The sequence below is a fragment of the Triturus cristatus genome, chromosome 5_2 (genome assembly GCF_964204655.1).
Source record: "Triturus cristatus chromosome 5_2, aTriCri1.1, whole genome shotgun sequence".
Lineage (NCBI taxonomy): Eukaryota > Metazoa > Chordata > Amphibia > Caudata > Salamandridae > Triturus > Triturus cristatus.
In genome coordinates, this window is record NC_140588.1 from 882262401 (window position 1) to 882286723 (window position 24323).

Consider the following 24323-nt stretch of genomic DNA (forward strand, 5'->3'; position numbering starts at 1 on the left):
TCCAGCTCTCCTCTCCCCAGATCAGCGGGGGAGCGGCTGCCCTGATATTCACAAGCGACCCATAATGCCGGGCAGAGTGCATCTCTCTATGGAAAATGGCTTGTTTTCAGCTTGTGGTGACCCCAGGAAGATGGGGTCAGCACCATTGTGAAACAATTGTGCAGGGGAGTTGCAGGAGCAGCGCAGACTCCCCAGTCAAAGAATTGGAAAGACCCCACACTAAGTCTCTGACTGTAAGGCAATAACCTCTCAAGGGTGTTTGGATGTTTTCAAGCCTTCCTTATTCCTAAACTTTTGTTCTACAGCTTGGACACCGAAAAATTAGGACTACAACCAGGTGTGAGAGGCTTAATATGAGTTATAATGGAGACATCCTCTAGGTGTGTAATGGCAGAGATGTGCAAGTTGTCCCTTGGGCACTAGGTTTCACATACCTTGTGTTATGGTAAATGTGATATTTGAATATATGTTGCTAGCATCCTTGTGCATAGTCCTGTAATTAAGAATGTGAAGCCTTTTAGGGGCTGTAATTGAATTGCCTTATTCATGCTAGTAAGTATGAGAAGTACTTCTCACAGTCAGGCTCCGACATATATTCTTGCTTCTGCTTTAGTTGAATAACAAGACTGTCAGGCCACTGTGATTAAAGTTTGTGTACTTTGTCAGTATTAGGTGCTCTCGGTCAGGGTTATATGCAACTCTGGCTTGTGTTCCTACTATGAAATGCTTGTTGAAATAATGTGGTGGGCAGCCACTTGTTTGGTGCTGGTTGTAAGGGCCCTCATTCCAAGTTATGGTCAACCTGTTGCATTTGGGGGCAAGATAATGTTTATACATGTGAGTGGTGGTATTACACCCCCCGCTCCTGTGGGAGGGGTGTGAATGTTTATTCAATATCATCAAGAAGTAGTTCTTATGTATATTTGTAAATTGTTTCATAGTATTGAGTAGTGTGTGTGATATAAATGTACTTTTCCTTTTTCTAAAGAAAAGCACAGACTCGACAGTCATTTATTGAGTGTTTTATTGTGTATCTGTGAATGGTGATTACTAGCCCACACCACCTCCTTGGAGTAAGCGACCTTGGATTGCTCTGCAATTCTACCCTCGGAGTCAAGCTCTACAATGGGGTGTTTGTTTCCCATTGAAGGAAAAATGTAGACCCATAACTTGTGCAGGCCACACAACTAATGGCTCGTTTTCCAACACCTGGTCACACACAGTGCACTTTACTAGGACTTACCAGTAAATCATAAATGACAATCATGGAAAACCAATTACCAATTAGAATTTAGATAAGAGAGCATGGGCACTTGATTAGTAGAGGTGAAGTGCCTAGAGTCGTAGAGCCAACAAAAACAGGTCCGAAACAATAGGAGGGTGAAGGCAAAATGTTTGGGCATAACCCTGCAAAAGTGGCCAGGTCAAACAATCACTTTTGTAACCTCAAATGTTTGGGCATGTTGTAAAAATGCATATGTATGTATGTATTTATGTATGTTTGTGTATATGTATATATATATATATTATCTACTGGCGGTCGCCAGTAGATAGTTATAGTTAGGATCGTGTTTCCATAGGAAATCCGCAACATTCTATTTGGAATAACTTTGGCGCCGATTGACGAATCCTCGCGAAATGTTCAAAATAGGTGGGGCGCTCCGCTCCGCTCCTTCCCTGAAAGTCTCGCGGGGATTCGTCAAGCGGGGGCTGAGAAAAAGGGGGGGGGGGGGTCCTAAAACGCGTTTTGGGACCCCCCTTTTTTCTCGGCCCCCGCTTGACTAATCACCCCGAGACTTTCAGGGTAGGAGCTGAGCAGAGCGCCCCATTAGTTTTGAAAATTTCGCGAGGATTCATCAACCGGCGCCAAAGTTATTCAAAATAGAATTTTCAGATTTCCTATGGAAACACGGTCCTAACTATATCTATCTACTGGCGACCGCCAGTAGATAATATATATATATTTCCAATCCACAGCTGACTTTCACAATGTTCTTTTAATCCACAATCCAATGTTTACGGGCAAATCCTCACTTCCAACCAACGTGTTTCGGTCTCTCCTGAACCGTGATCAAGGTCGAGGAGGGCTGGAGGGGGATCTTCAGCACCTAATGCAGAACAAATGCATAGCTTGCAAAATTGGTTGATTTGCGCTAAACTAGATGTTGCTCACCGCTACCATATGTTCTTTCAAATAAACTGCATCTAGGAAGCCTTCTTGCTTTGGTTGAAGTTACATGTAGATTTTACCGCAGATTGTTTTTCTTTTAATTACCTTTATTGGAATTAAATACATTATCTTCATTTGAAATTATTTCTAACAGATGTTTTCTAATGCTCTCAGGGTCTGCCTAACCTCAAGTGGAGAGTTACTTTTGCAAATGAGAATTATGAGCTGTGCGATACATACCCATCTCTTCTGGTTGTGCCTTATAATACTAATGAAGAGGATCTCCGAAGAGTTGCAGTTTTTAGGTCCAGAAACCGAATTCCAGTGAGTACATTACAATTGGATTTAAACGTATATTTGCATTGCTAGGGTGAACATAAATATATTTTGTGCTTGATTCATAAAGGTAGATTTACACTTCTAGATGTACTTCTAGATCTACTGCTACAACTAGGCCTAACTATGGTTTTTGCTATTCACCATTCCTGAGAGGAGATATACACCAAGATGTAGAAATACATGACTCCGCCCCCTCCAATGAGGGGGTGGAGCCTCCAAAAACCTCATTTACAATTCTAAAGTTGCTGTTACCAACATCCCACCAATTATTGGAGAATCACTTCCTCCAGCTTTTTCCCTTTTTAGGTCTTGCCTGACCCAGTGCATGCGCTGGTCTGGCAAGACATTTTGTGAGGGCTCCAAAAAGTGATACCAGGCCAGCCTAGACCTACAGTGCATGTGCGCGGCGCGTGTCGCGCTTTACCGCGATTACTTTAACTTTCGCGCCCGCTTTAATGTTCTCTGTGAGGCCTCAATAGATTACAGCAGTTAAAACAAGCATTGGCATAGCCAATAGGTCTCGCTTTTGGGACCTTATAAGTGTTTAGTTATGCAACTGTTGCATGGTTAAACACTTATAAGGTCCCAAAGGCGAGACCTATGCCAATGCTTGTTTTAAATGAAGGGGTAAAGCAGAGCCCTGTTTTCTGCCAGGTTTCGACTCGTAAGGACACTGCTGTTTTCTTTTTTTTCAGACTATGGAATCTTTGTTGTTGATTAAGTGCTGTTGGGGTATGATCAGGGCCCCCACTCAGCTGCTTCTGAAGCCTGATAGAGATTACCGCATGAGGTAGTTCCTCCAGTGGCCTGCCACCCTGAAGTCATCCATTCTGAGACGTAGGTGTGATCTCTCCACAGTTGCTAGAAGTCGGAGCCCAACAGCATCAGTAAGTCCACAAGAGAAACAAACATATAAAAAAGTCCTCTAAAGAGAGTAGGAAGGAATGCATAGGCTTGTTCCCTTGTGTGAACTGTACTACATCTTTCCAGGCATGAGTGGAAGTGCACCAGGCATTGCTCCCGACCTTCCAGTTGTGGGTCCCTACAGTATCTGCCGCTGCTGTAGCTGCTGATGTTGCTCCATCTAAAGTTTTCTGCCTCGAACACGACTGGCAGGACCAGGATCATGAAGGACGTGGTTCCCACCCGCTAGGCTGCCCTTGTGAAACTTTACATTTTCTTTGCTGCTGCGATGGAGAACTCACAGGTGGCACCAGCAACAGTACGCAGGCTTTCATGAAACATCTCTGTCCGCCCCCAGAGTCTCTGAGACGAGGTCTCGTCAAGCTAGTCATCATCCCATCATCCTCATCAAGCTGGTCCCCTTGGATGACGGCGCTACCCCTGGACTTGGTGTCCCCATTTAGCTTCTGCTGGTGGAACGGCAGCTTCCCTACAAAATCCTGGGGGGTTTGTGCAGCTAAAATATAATATATATACTGAAAAAAACCATAGGTTTCAGAGACGTTACAGTTAAAAATTAGCATTTAAAAAACCTTAGAAATTCACAGAAAAAACTATAGGTTTCAGGGGTGTTCTAGTTAGCTGGCCATTTCACTCGTACAAAACCATAGAAATTCCTCCGTTATAGTTAGCAGAACTAACTATAACTCGTGCGCCCGCAATGCACTGCTGATGATGTCACATATTGCATCATTCATGACATGGTCAGTGACATCACTGATGACATCTCAAATGACATCACTGATGACATCATCCAGTGAATGTGGTTTAGTTTGAAATTTAAATATGTATTATATATATACCAATCTGTATTGAAGATTGAGTGGATATATAACTGTATGGATGGAGGATTTAGTAGCTGTCTGACTGTCTGCTTAAGTGAGTAATTAAGTGTCTCACTTAATACATGGATTAGTAACTAAACTATGTGAATGTGTGCATCACTGTCTCTGTTGTATAACATGCTGCATCAGTTGGTCACTAACTACATGAGTGTGTATATTAGTTAATGATTAGTTGGGTGAGTATTTGTATAGGACACTGAGTTTGTGTGTGGTTGGATGGGGTGTGTGTAACTCTATGCATAGATGTGTGAATGGTTGATTGACTAGGTGTATAGGTTTAAGAGTGCATGTGGAAACAGTTGTTTGGGTGACTGATTGTATTTATTTGTGTGTTGGTGAGCGAATATATGTTTTAGTTATACATCTTCAACAAAGTAAAAAAATAAAAGGCATTGTATGTGAGAGTTGGTGTATATAAATAAGTATGTGTAAGAGTCAGTGATTGTGAGAGTAACTATATGAATGAGTGTATAATTGTAATGGTGATTTTTTTAACATATTAACTATGAGTTATAGTTAGCGGAAATAACTATAACGGAGGAATTTCTATGGTTTTGTACGAGTAAAATGGCCAGCTAACTATAACACCCCTGAAACCTATGTTTTTTTCAGTGAATTTCAAAGCTTTTTTAAATGCTAATTTCTAACTATAACGTCTCTGAAACCTATGTTTTTTTTCCAGTGAATTTCAAAGGTTTTTTAAATGCTAATTTTTAAGTGTGATAGTAGTTATACCTATTTTTTGTACTGATTTTCTACAGTTTTTTTAGCTGTTTATTTATAAATATTTTATTCATTAAATACCATTATTTATTTTTCTGAAAATTGCAAAAAAAAATTAAAAAAACATTCAAACTGAAATATGTAATTTTTTTGTTTTCATTTTTCATTTTAATATATTTATATTTTCTTTTTTCTTTTAAATCTCTTTTTTTTCTCGGAGTCGCGCACTCAAAGCGTAAACATCACGGTGGGTGCGTGGATTTTAGCCGCCATTTTAGAAAAGTTGTGAAGGATCTGCGTACGGTGTGCGACGGCTGCGTGTTTTTCAGTTACATCATATACATTTAATATTACGTGATGTGCGCGATGGTATGCGACCAGTCCGCGACTCCTGCTCCCGTGCATTTGCGACACATATGCATTACGTTACGAGATGCTTGCGCGGTGGCGGGTCCCGCGTGACGTCATATACATGCTGGGGTGCGACTCCGGCAAAAAAAAATGATGTTCCAAAATGATATGTATGTGTCTTTAATATACATATTAGGGCAAGAGATTATCTAAGAACCAGGTCAGCAGAGCTGCTTTAGAGCCATAGAACCGGGTCAGCAGAGCTGTTGTAGAGCCAGAGAACCGGGTCAGCAGAGCTGCTGTAGAGCCAGAGAACCATGTCAGCAGAACTGCTTTAGAGCCATAGAACCGTGTCAGCAGAGCTGCTTTAGAGCCAGAGAACCAGGTCAGCAGAGCTGTTGTAGAGCCAGAGAACCGGGTCAGCAGAGCAGCTCTGAAGCCAGAGAACCAGGTCAGGAGACCTGCTGTAGAGCCAGAGAAACCAGGTCAGCAGAGCTGCTTTAGAGCCAGAGAACCAGGTCAGCAGAACTGCTCTAGCTGACACTGAATGACTGACACTGACTACTCTCTACTACTCTCTCTACCACTCTCTCTACCACTCTCTACTACTCACTCTACTACTCACACTCTACTACTCACTCTCTACTACTCACACTCTACTACTCACTCTCTACTACTCACTCTACTACTCGCTCTACTACTACTACTCGCTCTCTACTACTCACTCTACTACTCATTCTCTACTACTCTCTACTACTACTCACTACTCGCTCTCTACTACTCGCTCTCTACTACTCGCTCTCTACTACTCGCTCTCTACTACTCGCTCTCTACTACTCGCTCTCTACTACTCGCTCTCTACTACTCGCTCTCTACTACTCACTCCCTACTACTCACTCCCTACTACTCTCTCTAGTGCTCACTCTACTACTCTCTACTTCTCTACTACTCACTCTCTACGCGCTCCTACTCTCTACTACTCGCTCTCAACTTCTCAACTACTCTACTACACACGCTCCACTACACACGCTCCACTACACACGCTCCACTACACACGCTCCACTACACACGCTCCACTACACACGCTCCACTACACACGCTCTACTACACACGCTCTACTACACACGCTCTACTACACACGCTCTACTACACACGCTCTACTACACACGCTCTACTACACACGCTCTACTACACACGCTCTACTACACACGCTCTACTACACACGCTCTACTACACACGCTCTACTACACACGCTCTACTACACACGCTCTACTACACACGCTCTACTACACACGCTCTACTACACACGCTCTACTACTCGCTCTCTACTATTCGCTCTCTACTATTCGCTCTCTACTATTCGCTCTCTACTATTCGCTCTCTACTACTCACGCTACTACTCACTCTACTACTCACTCTGCTACTCACTCTCTACTACTCTCTACACTACTCACTCCGTACTACTCACTCCGTACTACTCTTTCTCTAATACTCTCTACTACTCTCTACTACAACTCACTCTCTATTACGCACTCTCTAGCTCTCTCTAGCACTCTCTAGCTCTCTCTAGCTCTCTCTAGCTCTCTCTAGCTCTCTCTAGCTCTCTCTAGCTCTCTCTAGCTCTCTCTAGCTCTCTCTAGCTCTCTCTAGCTCTCTCTAGCTCTCTCTAGCTCTCTCTAGCTCTCTCCACCTGCACATATATACATATGCATTTATATATGTGTGTGTGTATCTATATAAATGCATGCATACATATATGTATACATATGCATGTTATGTACATGAAAGTTTGAAAAACACTAATACAAGCAAAGCTAAAAAGCCACCTAATTACAAACAGAATTGCTTTAACTTAAACGAAGGCGAGACCTATTGCATTTTCAATGCTTGTTTACTTTGGTTCCATCAAGAAGGCAGTCAGATGTGTCACACATTTGCCATACATTCAGAATGTTAGCACTCTAGGTGCTCATTAGATCACTGTAGTAAAGCTACTGCTCACCAGGGAAGTCTGCTGCTGGTATTGAAAGTGCATGTTTCAGTCTGCATGTCAGAATTCTTTAATGAAATAGAAGAGGATTTGAGAAGTCACTCAAAATGTGCCCTAATTTTTCTTTCTGCAGCACTAATCATTCTTTCTATGGCAAAATGAACCCCCTCATTGTGTTCCTTTTTAAATTAAATGTTTTAAGAGTTACCACTTTATTCCAATCAAGATGGCTTCAGGTGTGCCATACGTTTGTCATAAGTAGGACTGTTAGCGCTCTAGTTGTTCTTTAGAACACTCTGGGAAGCTGCAGTAGAACACAAAGGAATCAACTGACAGACTCTGCCCATTTTTGGATGTACATGTTTTACTGAGAATGTCAGACTTCATTCTCACATGACTTAGAAAGACAATGTGAATTTACAGAAAATATGCTCTCAGTTTAGCTTATAGATCACCTTCCAAACCTCTGTGGGAAAAGCATGAGAAAATATTTTTCTCTCAAACAGGATTCATGATATCCCAGCAGAAGGCCATTCCACATGGTAAAATCACCTTAGAACACACCACAATTCCTAAAATGAGTATAGTACCATCAACAAATGATTTATAATGTAACTAAAGTCTTAAAACCTTCTATTAACTGCAATGCTTTTTAATGAGGTGCTATCATGTATATTGTTCTCAGGATGGCTGCCAACACTTCTTGGATGAAGTGCTGACAGCCAATCAGATCTCAGGATGAGATGAGTGGTTAGGCTCCGCCCAGATATATCTATCTTTTTTCCCTTTAATATCTAAAAAAAACTACTTAACGGATTTACACCATTTAAGCAAAAGGCACGACTCTGAACCAAGGTCTACCTTTCTGCCAAAATTGGTGTAATTCCGTTCAGCAGTTTGGGCTGTAGCTGCGACTAACGGTCCCTATGGAAAATTGCATGGGGAAAACATGTTTTGGGACCCCCCTTTTTTCTCGGCCCCCGCTTGACGAATCACACCGAGACTTTCAGGATAGGAGCGGACCGGAGCGGGCCACGAGATTTGAAAATTTCGTGAAGATTCGTCAACGGGCGCCAAAGTTATTCCAAATAGAATGTTGTGGATTTCCTATGGATAATAGGTCCTAACTATAACTACCTACTGGCGACCGCCAGTAGGTGATATATAATTTTAACACTAAAATAAGCCACCCTCGTTATTTTTTATGCAGTTGGATTTGTAGTAAACATGGTTAAAAGTTTTATGTGAGAAAATTAGGTTTTTGGTATGGTTTGGGTGTTCGGTGACCAGCAGACAGTTGTCTATTTTCGATGGGTACGCAGGCACTTCCCCTTGGTGAATATGTGACTACAGGGGATATACCCGAAATTGTTACGGTTTCAATCTACTCTGGAATACCCATTAAAGGATAATACCAGAGTATAGCTCAAGATATTTCTGAAGTTGCACTGGATCCCTGCCATTATCCAACAGTCATTTATCTCGGAACTCCCAGCAGTGGTTGAGTCCACCATGGTGCTGGTGTTGATGGCGCAGCAAGGCCTTGCTGTAGACATGGTCAAAGATTCCATGTCAGCCATTTTGGCATTTGTGCTTGACTTCTCTTTTCAAATCACCTTTTTTTGATGGATTTTCTTGAAATACTAGCTCAAATGTTTCCTATGAAGCCGGTCGTCAGGCCACGATTGGACTTCAGTTTGGTCCTTACGATCTTATGTGCACACCATTAGAGCGTATGCGTAGATGTTGCTTGCGGTTCTAATGAACAAAATAGTCTTTCTCATCGCAGTCACTTCTGTGTGCTGCAAGTTAACTGGAGATGCTGTAGGTGCAATCTCCCAATGTCAGTTTCTGTCTGGACAAATTGATCCTGAGGTCTTAGGCCTTCTTCTGCCAAAGATGATATCACCCTTCCATGTCGTAAAATTGAATACCCTACCACCTACAGAGGAGATCTGAAAGAAACATGTAGTGATAGATTCCTTACCTTAGAATTACCCCCAGACGTCAGACTGGATCCTGAAAGTTTTCGTCCGCAGTACCCCTGCGCGTCGGTAGGCATAGTTGTGTGGCTCAGCGTGCGTCGCTAGCGCCGGGATGATTTCGCTGGAGCTACTTAGACGCGCCCATGCGCGCTGACATCAGTTCTTTCTTTTTCCGCGCCAGCAAGCGCAGATCCGGGAAGAGCGAGTACCCCCAGTCATGTTTTGTCTGAGTTTTTCGAGGCCTTTTGTCTCAATTTCTTCGAGTCGATCGACTCCTGGTGTCATAGGGATGCACGGCTTCAAGAACTGTGGGGACTGTTGCCGCATGATGTTGGTCCCACACCGCGTGTGTCTGTACTGCCTGGGGCACGACCATGACTCCAAGTCATGCCCCGACTGCCGGGCAATGGAGCCGAAAACTTTGTATGAGCGGTCCCAAAAGTTGCTGGAAGTCCGGCAGTCGGCTCCGCGCCTCTTAAGGTCCCAGTCCCGTGGGAGGTCGAGGGAGCGGTCGCGGAGCCGTCACCATCGTTCTTCTGGATCGAAGTCTTCGCACTCTGGGTCAGGTAAGTCGAAGCATTCCAAAAAGAAGTCGAAGAAGCGTCTTTGCTTCTCGACTTCCTGTCGGCGACGCCTGCTCAGGTGCAAGATTTGCTTGCTTCCATGGCCCAACTCTTTGGGCCATCGAGCGGACCCAGGTCGACGCCGGTTGACTTAGTAACAACACCACCGCCGTCGACCCACACCGGCACACCGGCACCAGAGATGTGTAGGTAAATGTCCACCTTACAGGGGGGTCTTCCTCAGGACTGTGTGGGGGGATTTGGGCACCCTGAAAGACCAAATCATGAAGAAAACAGGCACTGTGGCTCATTGAAAGGAGAGCATGGTAACTGCATCTGGAATATTCTGAAAGTCGGGCAGTTAAGCTCCGTGTTAATTCACAATCGCTGCTTGTAAAGCGTCTCCTGCTTACGAGCAGCGATTGTGAATTAACACTGAGCTTAACTGCCCGACTTTCAGAATATTCCAGAGCCACAGGCCTGCGCAGCAACATTCTCAGCGCGGCCGGCGACGTGGGAACCGTCGAGGCGGTTCTGGGGGCCAGCGGGCGGGTCGGTCCACCTCCGCGGCATCCACTGCAAAGCCTTCCTAGTCTGAACTTTCAGGCCCATCAAACACCAGTGGGCGGCAGAATTCGCCATCATCTCCCCCACTGCCACAACATCACTTCGGACAAGTGGGTGCTTCAAATTGTCCGAAGGGGCTACTCCCGCCTCTTCGAGACTTCCCCTCCAGCCATGCCACATCAATTCCACTGCATGTCGGGGGACCATCTTGCGCTTCTTCAGCAGGAAGTCACAGCCCTCTTGGCCAAGGGGGCCATCTAGCACGTTCCTGGGCCAGAAATAGGTTGTGGTGGTTGTTCCCACTACTTTCTGGTCCCCAAGAAGGACAAGGGTCTAAGTCCTATCTTAGACCTTCGGAACGTCAATCGCTTCATTCAAAAGGAGAAGTTCAAGTTGCTCACACTTGCTCAGGTCTTCTCTGCCCTAGACCCGCAAGATTGGATGGTAGCGTTGGACTTGCAGGACGCTTACTTTCATTTTCCCGTCCTGCCGGCCCACCGGCGTTACCTGCGTTTCACGGTAGGCCACGAGCACTTTCAGTTCACCGTGCTCCCTTTTGGCCTTACCAGCGCCCCTCAGGTGTTCACGAAAGTGATGGCGGTGGTCACAGCTCATTTTTGAAGATTTGCTTTTCTTTTAATTTCCCTTCTCATCCCAGTCCAATTCCCAATGGCAGAATCAGACAGCGCCACCCACATCTATTGTGGGCGACGCTGACTGGCAGGGATGCAGCCCAGCCCTATGTTTTTGCAAGACTGAGGTGGCACACACCTCTTTTGGGTGGAGCAACACCTCTTCCGCATGTTGACGGCGGGCCTGGAAAAGATTACGCCCTGCGTGAGCCTCTTGTGTTCTGTGGGCGAGTGCTTCCTTAGGTGTTGTTGGCACCGTGTTAAAATAGATTGTCATATCTACAGGACCGCTGTCAGGCAGTGATTTATACCCCATTTTTGCTCAGATTTCAAAAGCACTCCACATGGAGGCCAACACGGATTGGCACTCAGCCTGGTGGTGTTTAATATTTACATAAAGCCACTGATCTTGCTAATAACAACGCACAATGTTACTCTAATCAACTTGGGGGATGAGACCCAGCTGATCCGGTCACTCAGTGGCCAGTAGGATGCCATGAAAAGCTTTCAGACCTGTGCAACAGACATCATAAAATGGATGAATGTAAATTTCCTGAAATTAAATGGGGACAAAACAGAGTTTCTCTGCTGCTCCGCAAATAAGATTCCAATGCACCTACCTCCAAACATTTGGCTTTCTCCCACAGAGACAACGTTATGCCCATGGGAGGTGGTACACAACCTTGGAGTTGCTTTTGATGAAAACCTTTCACTTGGAAAGCACGTACACGGAGTGGCTGGTGTGTGCTTTGCACTGCTCCTGGGCCTCAAAGTTGTTTCCAGTGCTTCCTCCACAGGCCAAGTCCCTCATTTCACAGTGTTCTACTCAGCAGACTCGATTATTGCAGTGCTCTTCTCCTTGGAGCTCCTGACTACCTGGTTAAGAGACTGCAGTGAGTGCAGGTAGTTGCCGCTAAACTGACTCTAACCAGATCCCGAAGGTCCTCTGCATCTAACGACCTCAGAAAACTACATTGCCTTCCCGTAGTGTAGAGGATCCTTTTCAAGTCTTTGTGCATTGTTTAAATTAATTCAGAACAAGGGCATGGTACAGTTAGAACAGAGATTAAAAAGACATGCTCTGTTGAGGCCACTATGTTCAGCCTCTGCACATTTAATTCAGGAACACAGATTCAGAAGGGTACGCCATGGTGGATGAGCCTTCTCAGTCAAATCAGCTCAGTTCTGGAATAAGCTGCCACCTAACTTAAGATCGTATATGGACCTGCTGAAATTTAGAAAAGCCTTGAAGACCTGGCTGTTCCAAAAACATTAAGTGTTTGTTATTGATGTTATCATTCTCTGCTTCTCCTGTCTGGGCAATAGTCTCCTCAGTGCCAGGATACCAGTCTGGTCACTGTGCACTTTACAAATACCATAAATAGTAATAAATAATAATAATATGTGCTGCACCAACGGCGTCTTTATTGCGCGCCCAGCAGCATCTTTGATCAGGGACAGGACCTGCTTGACCTATTAAGCCTCGAGTGGCGGTTGCCAGCATGCAACCTGATAGTCCGTGGTGACGCATCAAATTAAACGTTACTGAATCATAGTAAATAGCGGTACTCGGAAGGCGGTGCAAAATATTTATTTTTGGACAAGTCTGAATGAGTACACCATGTACTCATTCGTACTTGCCACACAAATTTGGATTTTGCACCACCTCATGAAGGCTGCTCTGTACTGCATTTCAATGTGTGTGTGTGTGTGTGTGTATACACACATATGTATTTATTGTGTATACTATGTATATTTTTTGTGTTTATAAACATATATTATGTTTAATAAGTTGACATTGATTCGTCACAATGTAAGTGTATATAGTTATTATATATTCTACATATGTGTGTGTGTGTTTATTTTTTATAAAATGGAAATTGCATGTATTTATTCAAGTAATTGTGTTTATGTAGAGACTGGGTCGTCCCCCACTCAAATCAGTTTTCCAACAAAAAGGACCCAATCTATTTAGTACAGAACTACTTTTCACACTGTGTAAAGAAGGACTTGAGAAGTATCAAATTAACTTCTTCCAACCCACTCCCCACCATCTAGACTTGTGAGGTGGGTTCCCAATTTACCAGAGTCTGTACTGATTTAAAAACTGCAAGAACCCTGGACCAATCTAGCAGTCACTCTGTTCAAAAAAATCAAAATGTGAAAAAACCAGTATAATCACAGGGATATACAACCCACACCGTGATTATCAGTGAGAAAATATGTGCAGAGCAAGGTAGCACCTCGTGTGCGCAACACCACAGCGGGCTGACACTGATTAGATCATCACCAGGACTGCCACGTTTCTCATTATAGGTTACTACCTTGCTCAACAAAAACTGGGTAAATATACCAGAAAAAAATAATAATCAAAAAGGTGAAAATATGTGAACATCACACACCATAGTCCCGAATAAAAATTGATAGAGAGCCATGGCCACCATCATTTTATTCTTAGCTCATGGGTCAATTCAAAGATAAAAAGTGCTGTATTTTAACAGACAAAAAGCCAGTAAGCCGACATGTTTCATTGCCTTACTCTTATGGCAATTTCTTCAGGGCAACAGGACTTCATTCACCTTATCAGCACACTTGCAATGAACTATTTGTGACCGTTGTCAGCCAAGGTTTTTCATACCAGCTCAACAGCGTTTCAAACAGGCACTGTGAATTTTGCAGTGATCCTGTATTTCACAAGCCCTCTTGTACTTTGGGCATTCGCAAAACACTCGCGTCCCGAGTTTCGTCTCAGCCGCCAGAGGAGAGAGCCAGATAGATTTATGTACATCTTTGCAGCAATGAATATAACCAAAATAGTGCAAAAAGGGCTTTTTCATTTATGAGTGGGGTACCATGTTCAGCCAAATTTTTTTTTGTATTGTTGGTGTGTGCCACTCGCATAAATAAGTGCACTTTTTGCATCAGAAAGTACTTGGAGTTGCATCTACTGTCTGTTATACGCCAGGGTTTAGCTATACCTTTTGCGAAGTGCATACAACCCCACATTTATAAAAATGTCATTCAGCGCAGGGCAGCAAGACTACTTGTTACGCTTCGCTGCATAAAGGGAGATAGCAGAAATGTGACATTTATTTACCGATATATGTTGCATTCTTGCTCTTGCCCTGGACTGGTGCACAGTGTACTGCCTAGCACCAACATAAGCACACTTATACCATGGTGCAAGAGTGCCGTGTTACAAAATGTATTGTTTATGTGCATTAAGGAACCCACTCTGCCTCAAACGAGAACAACCTGGCGAAGTTATCTGATCTTTCAGCCAACCAAAGCACTCCTGAGATCATTGGTTCTGACTCCTCAGAGCCCGAGAAAGAAGAAGTTCAAGAGGTGGAAGCATCACCCCTGGATGTCCCATTGACCTCTGTCAACTTCAGACCTCATCTGAAAACCACGCCGAGAGGCATGAGTTTGGTGTACAACCAAACTTCTTCTCAGACATACAATCAGCTGCACGTCGAAGCCTAACCCTACTCTTCTGGGTTTCCCAGGCATCAAACTCTGTACATAATACACCACAGTTCTCAGGTGTGCCACTGTCCTCGGGCCCCTGTCAACACTGAGGCAAGGAGATGGAGGAAAGACAGGATCCAGCCAAGAGCCTTGAACCCCAGTGGCCAATTAGTCCGAGATCACGTGTCGGCCTAGAAGTCTTAACGCAGACAACTTGGTTGATACCGAAACCAAGCTCATTGTTGTAAACCTCCATCGGCCCGGAGGCCGTTGACCGCTGACTTGGAATAGAGACCTCTCCTTGAAACGCTCCAAAAGGAGCTGGAAGAAAGGCAGTGGCGCATCATCTGCCCACGCACAGACTTGCCTTCATGGACTCCTTTGGATATTCCTCTGCCACCACCACCTCAAAAGGCCTAGGGCGAAGCTGGTGCTCCTACTTTCTCTCCCTCCACCTCTTCCAACTCCAGCCCTTCCACCTCCTCTTCCCTCATCTACTGCAACTTCCCCTCAGAGGTCACCAGAGTCGTACTCAGACACAGGTAGTCCTGTCCCTTACTCTCCAGCAGAGGACTTTGGCCCCCGAGTCTCCCTGCGCCCCACCTGCACCGTGGGAGGATTAGAATGTGGATCCTTCAACGGACCCTGACTTTGGGTATGTCCATGTAATGGCTTTCCCTTCAGATAACATCACGTGTTAGCCTTATTCAATACGCAGCTGCTTGTCATAAGGTATACATCACCCTAGATGATGATGACTTCTTGGTGGAGACTCCTTCCAGAACAGTGCGCTCCTTCCAGTATTTGCCCATGCTTAAGTGCGTAGTAAAACCTGTCCCTGAAATCTTTAAGGAGCAAGTCAAATCTCTGGTTAAAAGAAGTTCAAGCTGGCACCTTCAGATCCACTCTATATCAGGGGTCACAGCCCATCGGACTCCCTTGTCAATTCCAACATTCTGAAAAGAGTTGCTGCCCAGGCCATTGGCGATGCCCCTCCTCCTAACAAGGAGAATAAGTGCAGCAGGCATCGGCAATTCAGTAAGCTTCCTGCCCAGGTATGACTGGGCACAGTAGGAGGAAATAGAGGCTCTACACCAACATCTCCCTGACCAATACTGCAAAAAGGGAGAGGAGATAGTAGGAGAGGTGAAAGCCATTTCCAATGCTACCTTCAGGTGTGTCCCAGATCCACCTGATACAGCTGGCAGAGGTGAATTTCTCCACCGCCACTCCTGGCTGTATGACTCGTCTCTTCCCCTAATTAGACAACTTGCTGATCAAGAAAGTGCAAGCATACAAGACTGCCTAGCCCACATCCAAGCCACAATCTTTTTACTACACAGCTTGGGGTTCACAGAAAAAGTAACCAAGTCCAACTTAGAGCCACTTCAAGTCCAGCCCTCCCTAGGGTCAGTCCTAAATGCAGTCTTGGGCAAAGCTTACCACAGCCCCAAAGAGTAGCGGTATTCCATCAGCTTCTGCCTTTTTATCAGCCACTCCGTCCTCTCACAGTGTGAACTGAGCCCAGCACTAGATGGCAGGAGTATGCAGAGTATGTAAATCTACAGCACCACACGCACGATCAAATGCTTACATGCTAAATAACATGGTCCTTATTCTTATATAAAACGTATTTCAGTATACTTGATAAACTGCATTTAAGAGTAATTGAAACATATAGCAAAAAGGTAACCTCTAAAATCAAATCAAGGAAGCAACTACATTACAATACAATGAAAACTTCCTATGCTTCCAAATTGTTCATAGTGGGAATGCTTTGAATATAAAATACAAAGACAAGGAAAGTATTTTTGGGAATTTGTTTATTTCAGGAACTTGTCTTGTCAAAGATGAGAAGTCTTTTGTTTATATATTCAGTCTTCTGCAGTGAATCATTCCAAAGCTGGTTCTCCAGAAGCTTGTCTCTCAGTCAGGCATGTTCCATAAGCTACGCAAACGCATCAAAGCTATAAGCCAAAGAGTTTATACCAGTTTGAGCCTCTTGCTCAACCCACTTATCAGTACTTTTGTTGAAGTTGTCAATCGGCAAATCTGCACAAAAATAGTTTGATGGCTGGTCGTGGCTTGATCTTGAAGTAAGATGGCTACTTGAATACTGAGCTCCTGATATAGTGTGCCTAAAATCTGTCCTGTTGCACCAACATAGTCAAACTAAGAGTCCTGGAAAAATGTGAAGGGAACAGCTGAGATCAGATATGAAAATCAGGTAAAGTACATCACTTAATCTTGCTGCCGGGCACATTGGAACAGAGGCCCCCCTTCTCATTGTATTGCAGACCAGACTTTGCATGGCATCCTAGCTGAGGCAAGATCTTGATAGAAGTGCAGTGGGTGGCAGGCAGTGAGCGGAGATGCTGAGGCTCGAGTTGGCCTCGAGTTGGCCCTTCTGCGGTTGTGGCAGCCTAATAATATCGCCGGTTCATAGAAGCATAGCCAGGGTGGTCCGAAACAATGTGAGGAAGTTTGTGGGAAAAGATGTGTGTCCGTATGAAGTGTGCATTGAAGAATAAGATCAAAGGCTGCTCTTCCGAAGGTGGTGAAAACCGGCTAGGCACAATAATGATGATTGAGGTTGAGTCCTGCTAACAGTCAGTCATGGAAGGGGGCAGGTCTGGGTGATTGAGGAGAGGTGTTGTTTTGACTGGATGGTGATGTTTTAGAGGAAGTGGTGATTCCCCTCTTCCACACCTCGGTGTGTTGTTAAGTCCTCCCCCATGACTCGTTGATATGAACAGGTTTCCTTCGTTCAGACATCGGTCATCCTAAGGGTTGAGGACTGGTAAGCTGTAAAGACTGGGGTGTCACCATGAGAAATAGATTTGGATCCACATGACTGAGGATGAGACACTAGGTGGCTGGAACTGTTTCTGTACAGATATGTGAGCAATCTGTGTTAAGTGGTTTTGAGTTATTCTCCGGGATGCATTGCAGCACTCTCGGGCACATTGAATGGGAAGCAATAATGTCTAATTACCCCACCTTCCCATTCCCATGCTTTAAACGATTGTGCTGGGTAAAATACTCAATAATATGACAATTTCCAAAAGCCTTGCTGATATTGAGAGGCAAAATGGATCTGACAATTTATGATTTAGAGGACAGATGGAGACACTACGTGACACATATCCTTTCCAAACGTAAATATGTCATCATGGCACTCTAGGATGACGCATACCACAGGGAGACAGTGCTCTTTTGTTCTGAAGTGCACTCATTCTCCAGTATCGACTGTTTACCTTACATAAGCATTTGCCCGTTGCATTCCGTGCCCAAGTCTCTCACTCCACCCTGTAGAAAGTATTGTTATCCACCAAACGGCAAACAATATGACAATGGCAGTTCCATTCTTGGATGTGGATAAGTAAATCAATGCATACCAAGCTGTGATTGTCTACTGAGTACTTATTCAATTTTGGGCCAGTCCTCTACTTGGTGTCCTTATTGGGCTGAGGGGGCATTTAAAACAGTGGTAAGAGTTCAAGTTATACTGTACTCTGTAGGTAAACACAAAGCACATTTACAGGCGGGTGGCTCAGGAAGCTGAGGTTTTTCTGTTTGCTTTACTACAGCAGTACCTTGATCTTCAGAAGCCTTTAAGTGCCAGATAGATACAAAAAATATGTTCGAATCATTTGTGACTGTAGATACGCATTCTCAGCATTAGTCCGCCATCTAGTATTGGGCTCAGATGATTGCAATTTGTTTTTGTTCAAAGAAGTTTTTTGAGTCACAAGGCTGTGTGACGACTCCATTGTTAGATTGTTTCTTTCCGCCACCGGGTTCTGATGTACTCTCTCCCACTCAGGTTCAAGATCGTATTGGGCTCACTTCGGTTCTCCAGTCGATTGGTATTGTTGCGATCACTCTTGCGTTCTGAGCAATAGAACAATTTTGCTCATCGGATCCTTCGACTCTCATCGACGGCCTATGGTCCACTTTTCACAGCTGTAAATGAAAAATGAGCTGCTAATGGAACACAGTCCGTTGCGCTTAAAATATTGTTAATCTTCACTAGAAGGCAACTTTAAGGGTTATTTGGACCTCTCTATTCCCTTTTTCCACACTTTGAAACCTACTCCCAGCCAGGGCATGAGGAGACAAATGCATCACAAATCGCCCCTTACAGTGTGTTTCAGTGCCACTCTGTTTTCTTCACTAAAAACACAGACCTTTTTTAAGCATGATGTGTTTCTCTGTTCCTTAGAGGCATAATAAATGCTCCTTTTGTCCAGAGCCATGCTCGCCCACTCAATTTAGCCCCCATCCCCAAGTTTCAAGACCTGTCACTTAGACATGCATTAGTTGTAGACGTAGAAAACACAGACTACGAACATGATTGTACCCTAAAACATACAGATTAGTATTTGGTCTCCATGTCTGCAAAAGAAAGCTTCAGAAAAGTTAGATGTACTGAAGGCCAGATTGTGGTGCAGTATCCAAGAGAAACAGCAATTTGGGCACAATTCAGATTAGTACAAATATTGCATACATTATACTACCCAAAGGTTAGTTGAAGAGGTTGGTAGGGTTTATAATCTGTATGGTGGAGGATGTGGCTGGAGAAGACGTTTCATGTACACCGCTTAGTCATTGTCAAAAATAGATGCATTTTGGAAGGAGGTAAAAAACTCGCAAAGATCTTGAGTATGTTGCACCACCGACCGTAATTCGGCCTTTGTTGCTGCCCTCTTCTTCCTCGCAGGTCGCGGTACTGCTAGTGGGACCTCCCTCTTTTCTTCGGGCGCGTCGCGGTGCTGCGCGGCGGCTCGTTGATGCCGTTTTGGTGTCACGGGTGCGTCCATCGGCACCTGCTCTCTTTCTGTGTCGCAAAAGACACAATTGTGTCTCTTTTGCTCCTTCTGTGTCGGGCATGCCGCATACCTACGCGGCGGCCCGTTATCTGACAATCTGCATAATAGGAATGCCACAGCTTCAGTTTGGAACTGCGGCTTCCTATTTTGACCTGTTGAGGCACTATATTCTTACCTTCCTTTCACTGGATATATATTCTTTCTTCATTTCTTCTTGGGGCCATCTTGCCTTCCCATGATTCCATAGTCTTCTACCAAGAAGGCCTCGGGAAGTATCTGCACAATCAATTCAAGATGGCAACCTTCCTGTTCAGTCCACTATCCTTCTCCTTATCCAAGATGGTGGTTACTTACTCCCTGTTTGGTCACTCCCTGTTCTTGCTTGGTCACTCCCTGTTCTTGCTTGGTCACTCCCTGTTCTTGCTTGGTCACTCCCTGTTCTTGCTTAGTCACTCCCTGTTCCTGTTTGGTCACTCCCTGTTCCTGTTTGGTCACTCCCTGTTCCTGTTTGGTCACTCCCTGTTCCTGTTTGGTCACTCCCTGTTCCTGTTTGGTCACTCCCTGTTCCTGTTTGGTCACTCCCTGTTCCTGTTTGGTCACTCCCTGTTCCTGTTTGGTCACTCCCTGTTCCTGTTTGGTCACTCCCTGTTCCTGTTTGGTCACTCCCTGTTCCTGTTTGGTCACTCCCTGTTCCTGTTTGGTCACTCCCTGTTCCTGTTTGGTCACTCCCTGTTCCTGTTTGGTCATTCATGGGTATTTAAAGGGCTGAAGCCTTCAATTTCTTACGTTGCAACACTCTTTGCTCCTGCTGGTGTGTCCTCGCTCCTGTTGGATCCCTGTGCACCTGCCTGGTGTATCTGTGATTCCAGCTGGTGTTCCTAATTATAGTCTTCTATTCCAGTTTTGATTCCTTGTCTTCTGTTACCTCCTTACTGGAAACTTCTTCTTCTCTTTTTATTCTTGGAGCCCCACTTCCATCGGAGGTTTTTCCCCCCAAGGGTTTTTTTTTTTCCTCTTGGGACTCCTTTTGGAAGGCATGGTCTGCTTTGGCCTGTTTCCTTGTCTGCAGCACCGTGGCTACCAGAAGGGGTCGCCCTTACCTCGGACAGACCGGAACCCTCAAGAACCAAAGTCGAGAATCTCTCCACGCCAGAACCGGTAAGAACATTACAAGTTGTGACAGATTACAAACCTGATTTGAACCTGATGCCATGGATCTTCCTCAAACATCACCTCCGGAAGAGTCAGTAGAAGCGACACAGGCATTAATGCAGACTGGTCAACAACAAGCTCAAGAACTACAACAGTTATGTGAAGAAAATGTCAAGTTAAGTTTGCGTCAAGAGTTGGCTACTAAGACGTCTGAAGTACCCACAGACTACCACCATTCCTCGTTATTCCAGTGATCCAAATAAGTTGAAAGAATTTCTGGATTCCTCAACAGTATGTTCAAGGCACGTGAGCTGTAGATCACATGCTTTGCATACTCCTGCCATCTAGTGTTTGGTCCGGATGTTTGCAAGTTGTTTTTGTTCCAATAAGTCTTTCCACTCACGAGGTAGGTGACTCCGCCTTTCGGTCATAGAGCATATGGGCATCAACTCCATTGTTAGATTGTTTTTTTCCGCCATCTGGTTCGGACAGACTGCTTCGGAATTGATCCTCGGGTTCCCCCTCAGTGTGTACTTCTCTGTACACCAATGGTAATTTTTTTGAACGTGCTTTCTCTTTCCACAGTTCGAATTTTAAGACTTCGACATTTCGACCGGAAGATCTGCGGGCGCCCTTCCGGCCTATCTGCGTCCGTTCGGCTCCTCGTCAATGGAACGGACTCCATTTAAATTCTGTCCACTGTGCCACGTGAAATATCCGCGTATGGACTCTCATCCAGTGTGTGATTTGTGCTTGTCCCCCGAGCACAAAGAGCAAGACTGCTAGGCGTGCCGTCCCTTCAGATCAAAGAAAACTCTCTGTGATCGTCTGGCTCGATGTCGAGAGATGCAGCGGTTGGATGTCACACTGAACCTCTTAGGTGAAGATTCCGAACAAGAAGAGGTATCAGCGGCATAAGAAGAGCTGGCTTCAGCTGCATCTGACTGCAGCTCAGACTTACAGATCGACTTTGAGGACGATGATGTGCTGCAGGGACAAGGGGCCGTGAGTACCAAAGATGTCTTCTCCGCCCCTCTTAAGTCCCTAAAAAATTGAAGGCTTTGGCATCACCTCACGCTCTGCCTCATGGCTCAGCACCGAAACACTCTGAGAAGCCTACCAGCTCAGGACCGAGTCAGCTAAAGCCCACTTCCGAGCCGAAACCTTCGAGCTCTAAATTCAAGAAACCACCTTCAGAGTTGAAACCCTCACTACGGAAAGGACATTCCAGCTCGGCTCCGAAAGCTTTGGTGCTGAAGACCAAAGACTTGCCTACAACACAACCGGATCCAAACAAAGACACTGTACCTCCTAAATTGGATCCAAAACAGAAATAACTGTATATTCACCCTGACACAGGGCATATCCATGCTAGACCACCATCTTAGCACAAGCTTTCTGATGATGACAGCCCATGCAAAATTCCTTCTCTTCCTCCTCCCTCTCCACCACAACCTGATCCATTACATATTACACCTAGTCAGTCTCCTTCACCTCAATTTGACGTGGATGACACTGACAACGATGATAATGCACAATTAACAGATGCTTGGACGGACTACACAACTGATCCTCTACAGGATACGTACCCAGATCTTTATCCTGCCAGGCCATCTCCTCCTGATGACCATCTTTCATACAAGCAGTTTATTGCTAGAGCAGCAGAATACCATGGGGTTGAGGTACATAAAGAGTCTTTAGAGGAAGATTTTCTCTTTGACACTCTAGGATCACATAAATCCAGTCACACTGCCTATGCTCAAGGGTATATTAGGGCACACACGATATTTTTAAAGATCCTGTCCGTGCCAGAATCCTTACTCCTAGAGTAGATAAAAAATGTAAATCTTGATTCCATTGGGGGGCGCGTGGCTTGGCGCTGGCAAAGGTGGCTGCCTAAAGGGAGAGCTCCGCCGGGGCCGTGCCCCTAAACCTCAAAATCCGATGTAAATCCCCGCATTGGTGAGCCTGAAACGCTCAGCAAGCCCGACTGCTGGGAAAATCCCATAAAAAACGGACAGAAATCGTTCTGTCTTCGGCATCCGAGTCGGGTGAGGATTACTAGCGGAGGCCCCAACGACGGACAGAGTCAAGGTGACAGAGACGAATTTCACGGAGCTCCAAACAACGAAAAAGCTGGAAGAGCGGGTCCAACAGCTGGTACGCCAACACTGCCAGATGGCCCTTAAACTCGAGGACCAAGAGGGGCGGGCCCGCCGCAACAACATCAGAGTGGTGGGGGTTCCGGAGGTCTTAGAAGGTCCGAGCGTGGATTTCTTCCTTGAAGACTTAATCCGCAACCACCTCAAACCGAAGCAGCTCTCATCTCTCTTCCCCATCGAGAGGGCGCATCGGACACTGATCCCGCAACCGAAGCCAGGGGCGGCTCCCAGGACCACCATCGCAAAAATCTTCAACTGCAGGGACCGTGACACAATTTTGCAAGCTGCCTGCCTGCAAGGGGACCTCCGCTATGAGAACACCATGGTGCGTTTCTTCCCGGATTTCACTCTTAAAGTTCAACAAAAGCGGCGTTCCTTTGATGGGATCAAGAGGGCACTACGAGACAGAGGCATCAAGTACACGATGTTCTCCCCTGCAAAGCTCAAAATCATCTCAGATGGGAAATCGTGTTTTTATTTTTTTTATTTTTATTTTTTTTTACCCCATCCGAGGTGCAGGCATGGTTGGACACGGCGACAACACGAAAGCCAACAGCAACCCTAGGAGACAACTGGAAAGACACTCGTGCCCACTCGCCGGGCTCCGCAGATGGAAGGTCGGAATCAGACCGGTGATGTCAGCGAACCTGAAGGTCGAGATCTATTAACCCGGCGGCACTGGAGGCTAGCAGAGACTGAAGGGATATTCCTATGGTGTTGGACTTGCAGAGCAGCCTCAGCAAACTGTAACGTATGTTTACCGGGAAGGATTGGGTGTAGGGATACGCTATAAGGGACCCACCCGGCGGGACTAATGGGTCTTCACAATGACACTCTCCTGTGATGGTTAAGGGTGGGCCCCAAGCGGCCAGAGTCGGCGCTAGCCTATACTCCCCCTAAATCGTTGATCTGTTCATTGGGCGATAGGCTGTCTGCTAGTTGGGGATGTGGGTAGTTTTAAACCTGCGCAGCAGGGTAGCAGGGGTTGGTTTCATGGGAGTGTTATGTTCAAACTTACCATAAGGATTTTTCAGGTACTTTGGGAGGTGGGTTGTGGGGGGGCAGTTACTGTTCACGCTCAAACAAGACTTCTCTATTCTGGTTGCATTGCAAGTTTAGAAAGTATAGCAGGAATCCTATCTGTAAAAATGAGTCTGCAGTGGGATAAGAGTCTTAAGCTCTTAAGTTGGAACGTTAACGAGTTGGGGGACAAGGTAAAACAAAGTATTGTGCTCCAGTACATAAAACGTCAGGCTCCGGATATTGCTCTACTCCAGGAGACTCACCTAATTGGTAACACCTGCAAGGCGTTAAACAGATGGGGGTACAAACTGGTAGCACACGCCGGCTTCACCTCCGGCTCTCGAGGGGTGGGCATTCTACTCAAACACTCCTTTCCGCTCAGCATAAAACATACCTGAACCGACCCACTGGGGTGTTACACGGCGGTCTCGGGCAATGGGAGGGTCACACCCTTACACTACTAGAAGTCTATATCCCACCAGGTCTCCATACCCAGTCCTTCAAGGACTTGGGGGTCTTCATACTCTCCCTTTGAGAAGGACAACTTGTAATGGT

General features: G+C 45.3%; 1 protein-coding gene across 2 annotated transcripts in view; it reads left to right on the plus strand.

The window, feature by feature from the left end:
- The window catches only part of MTM1 (myotubularin 1), a 431918-nt gene that overhangs the window by 168410 nt on the left and 239185 nt on the right, over window positions 1–24323 (plus strand). For both annotated transcript variants that reach the window (XM_085608013.1, XM_085608015.1), the window contains exon 8: window positions 2345–2494. In XM_085608013.1, the coding sequence (XP_085464139.1) occupies window positions 2345–2494 (150 nt within the window). The remainder of the gene's footprint in view (window positions 1–2344; window positions 2495–24323) is intronic.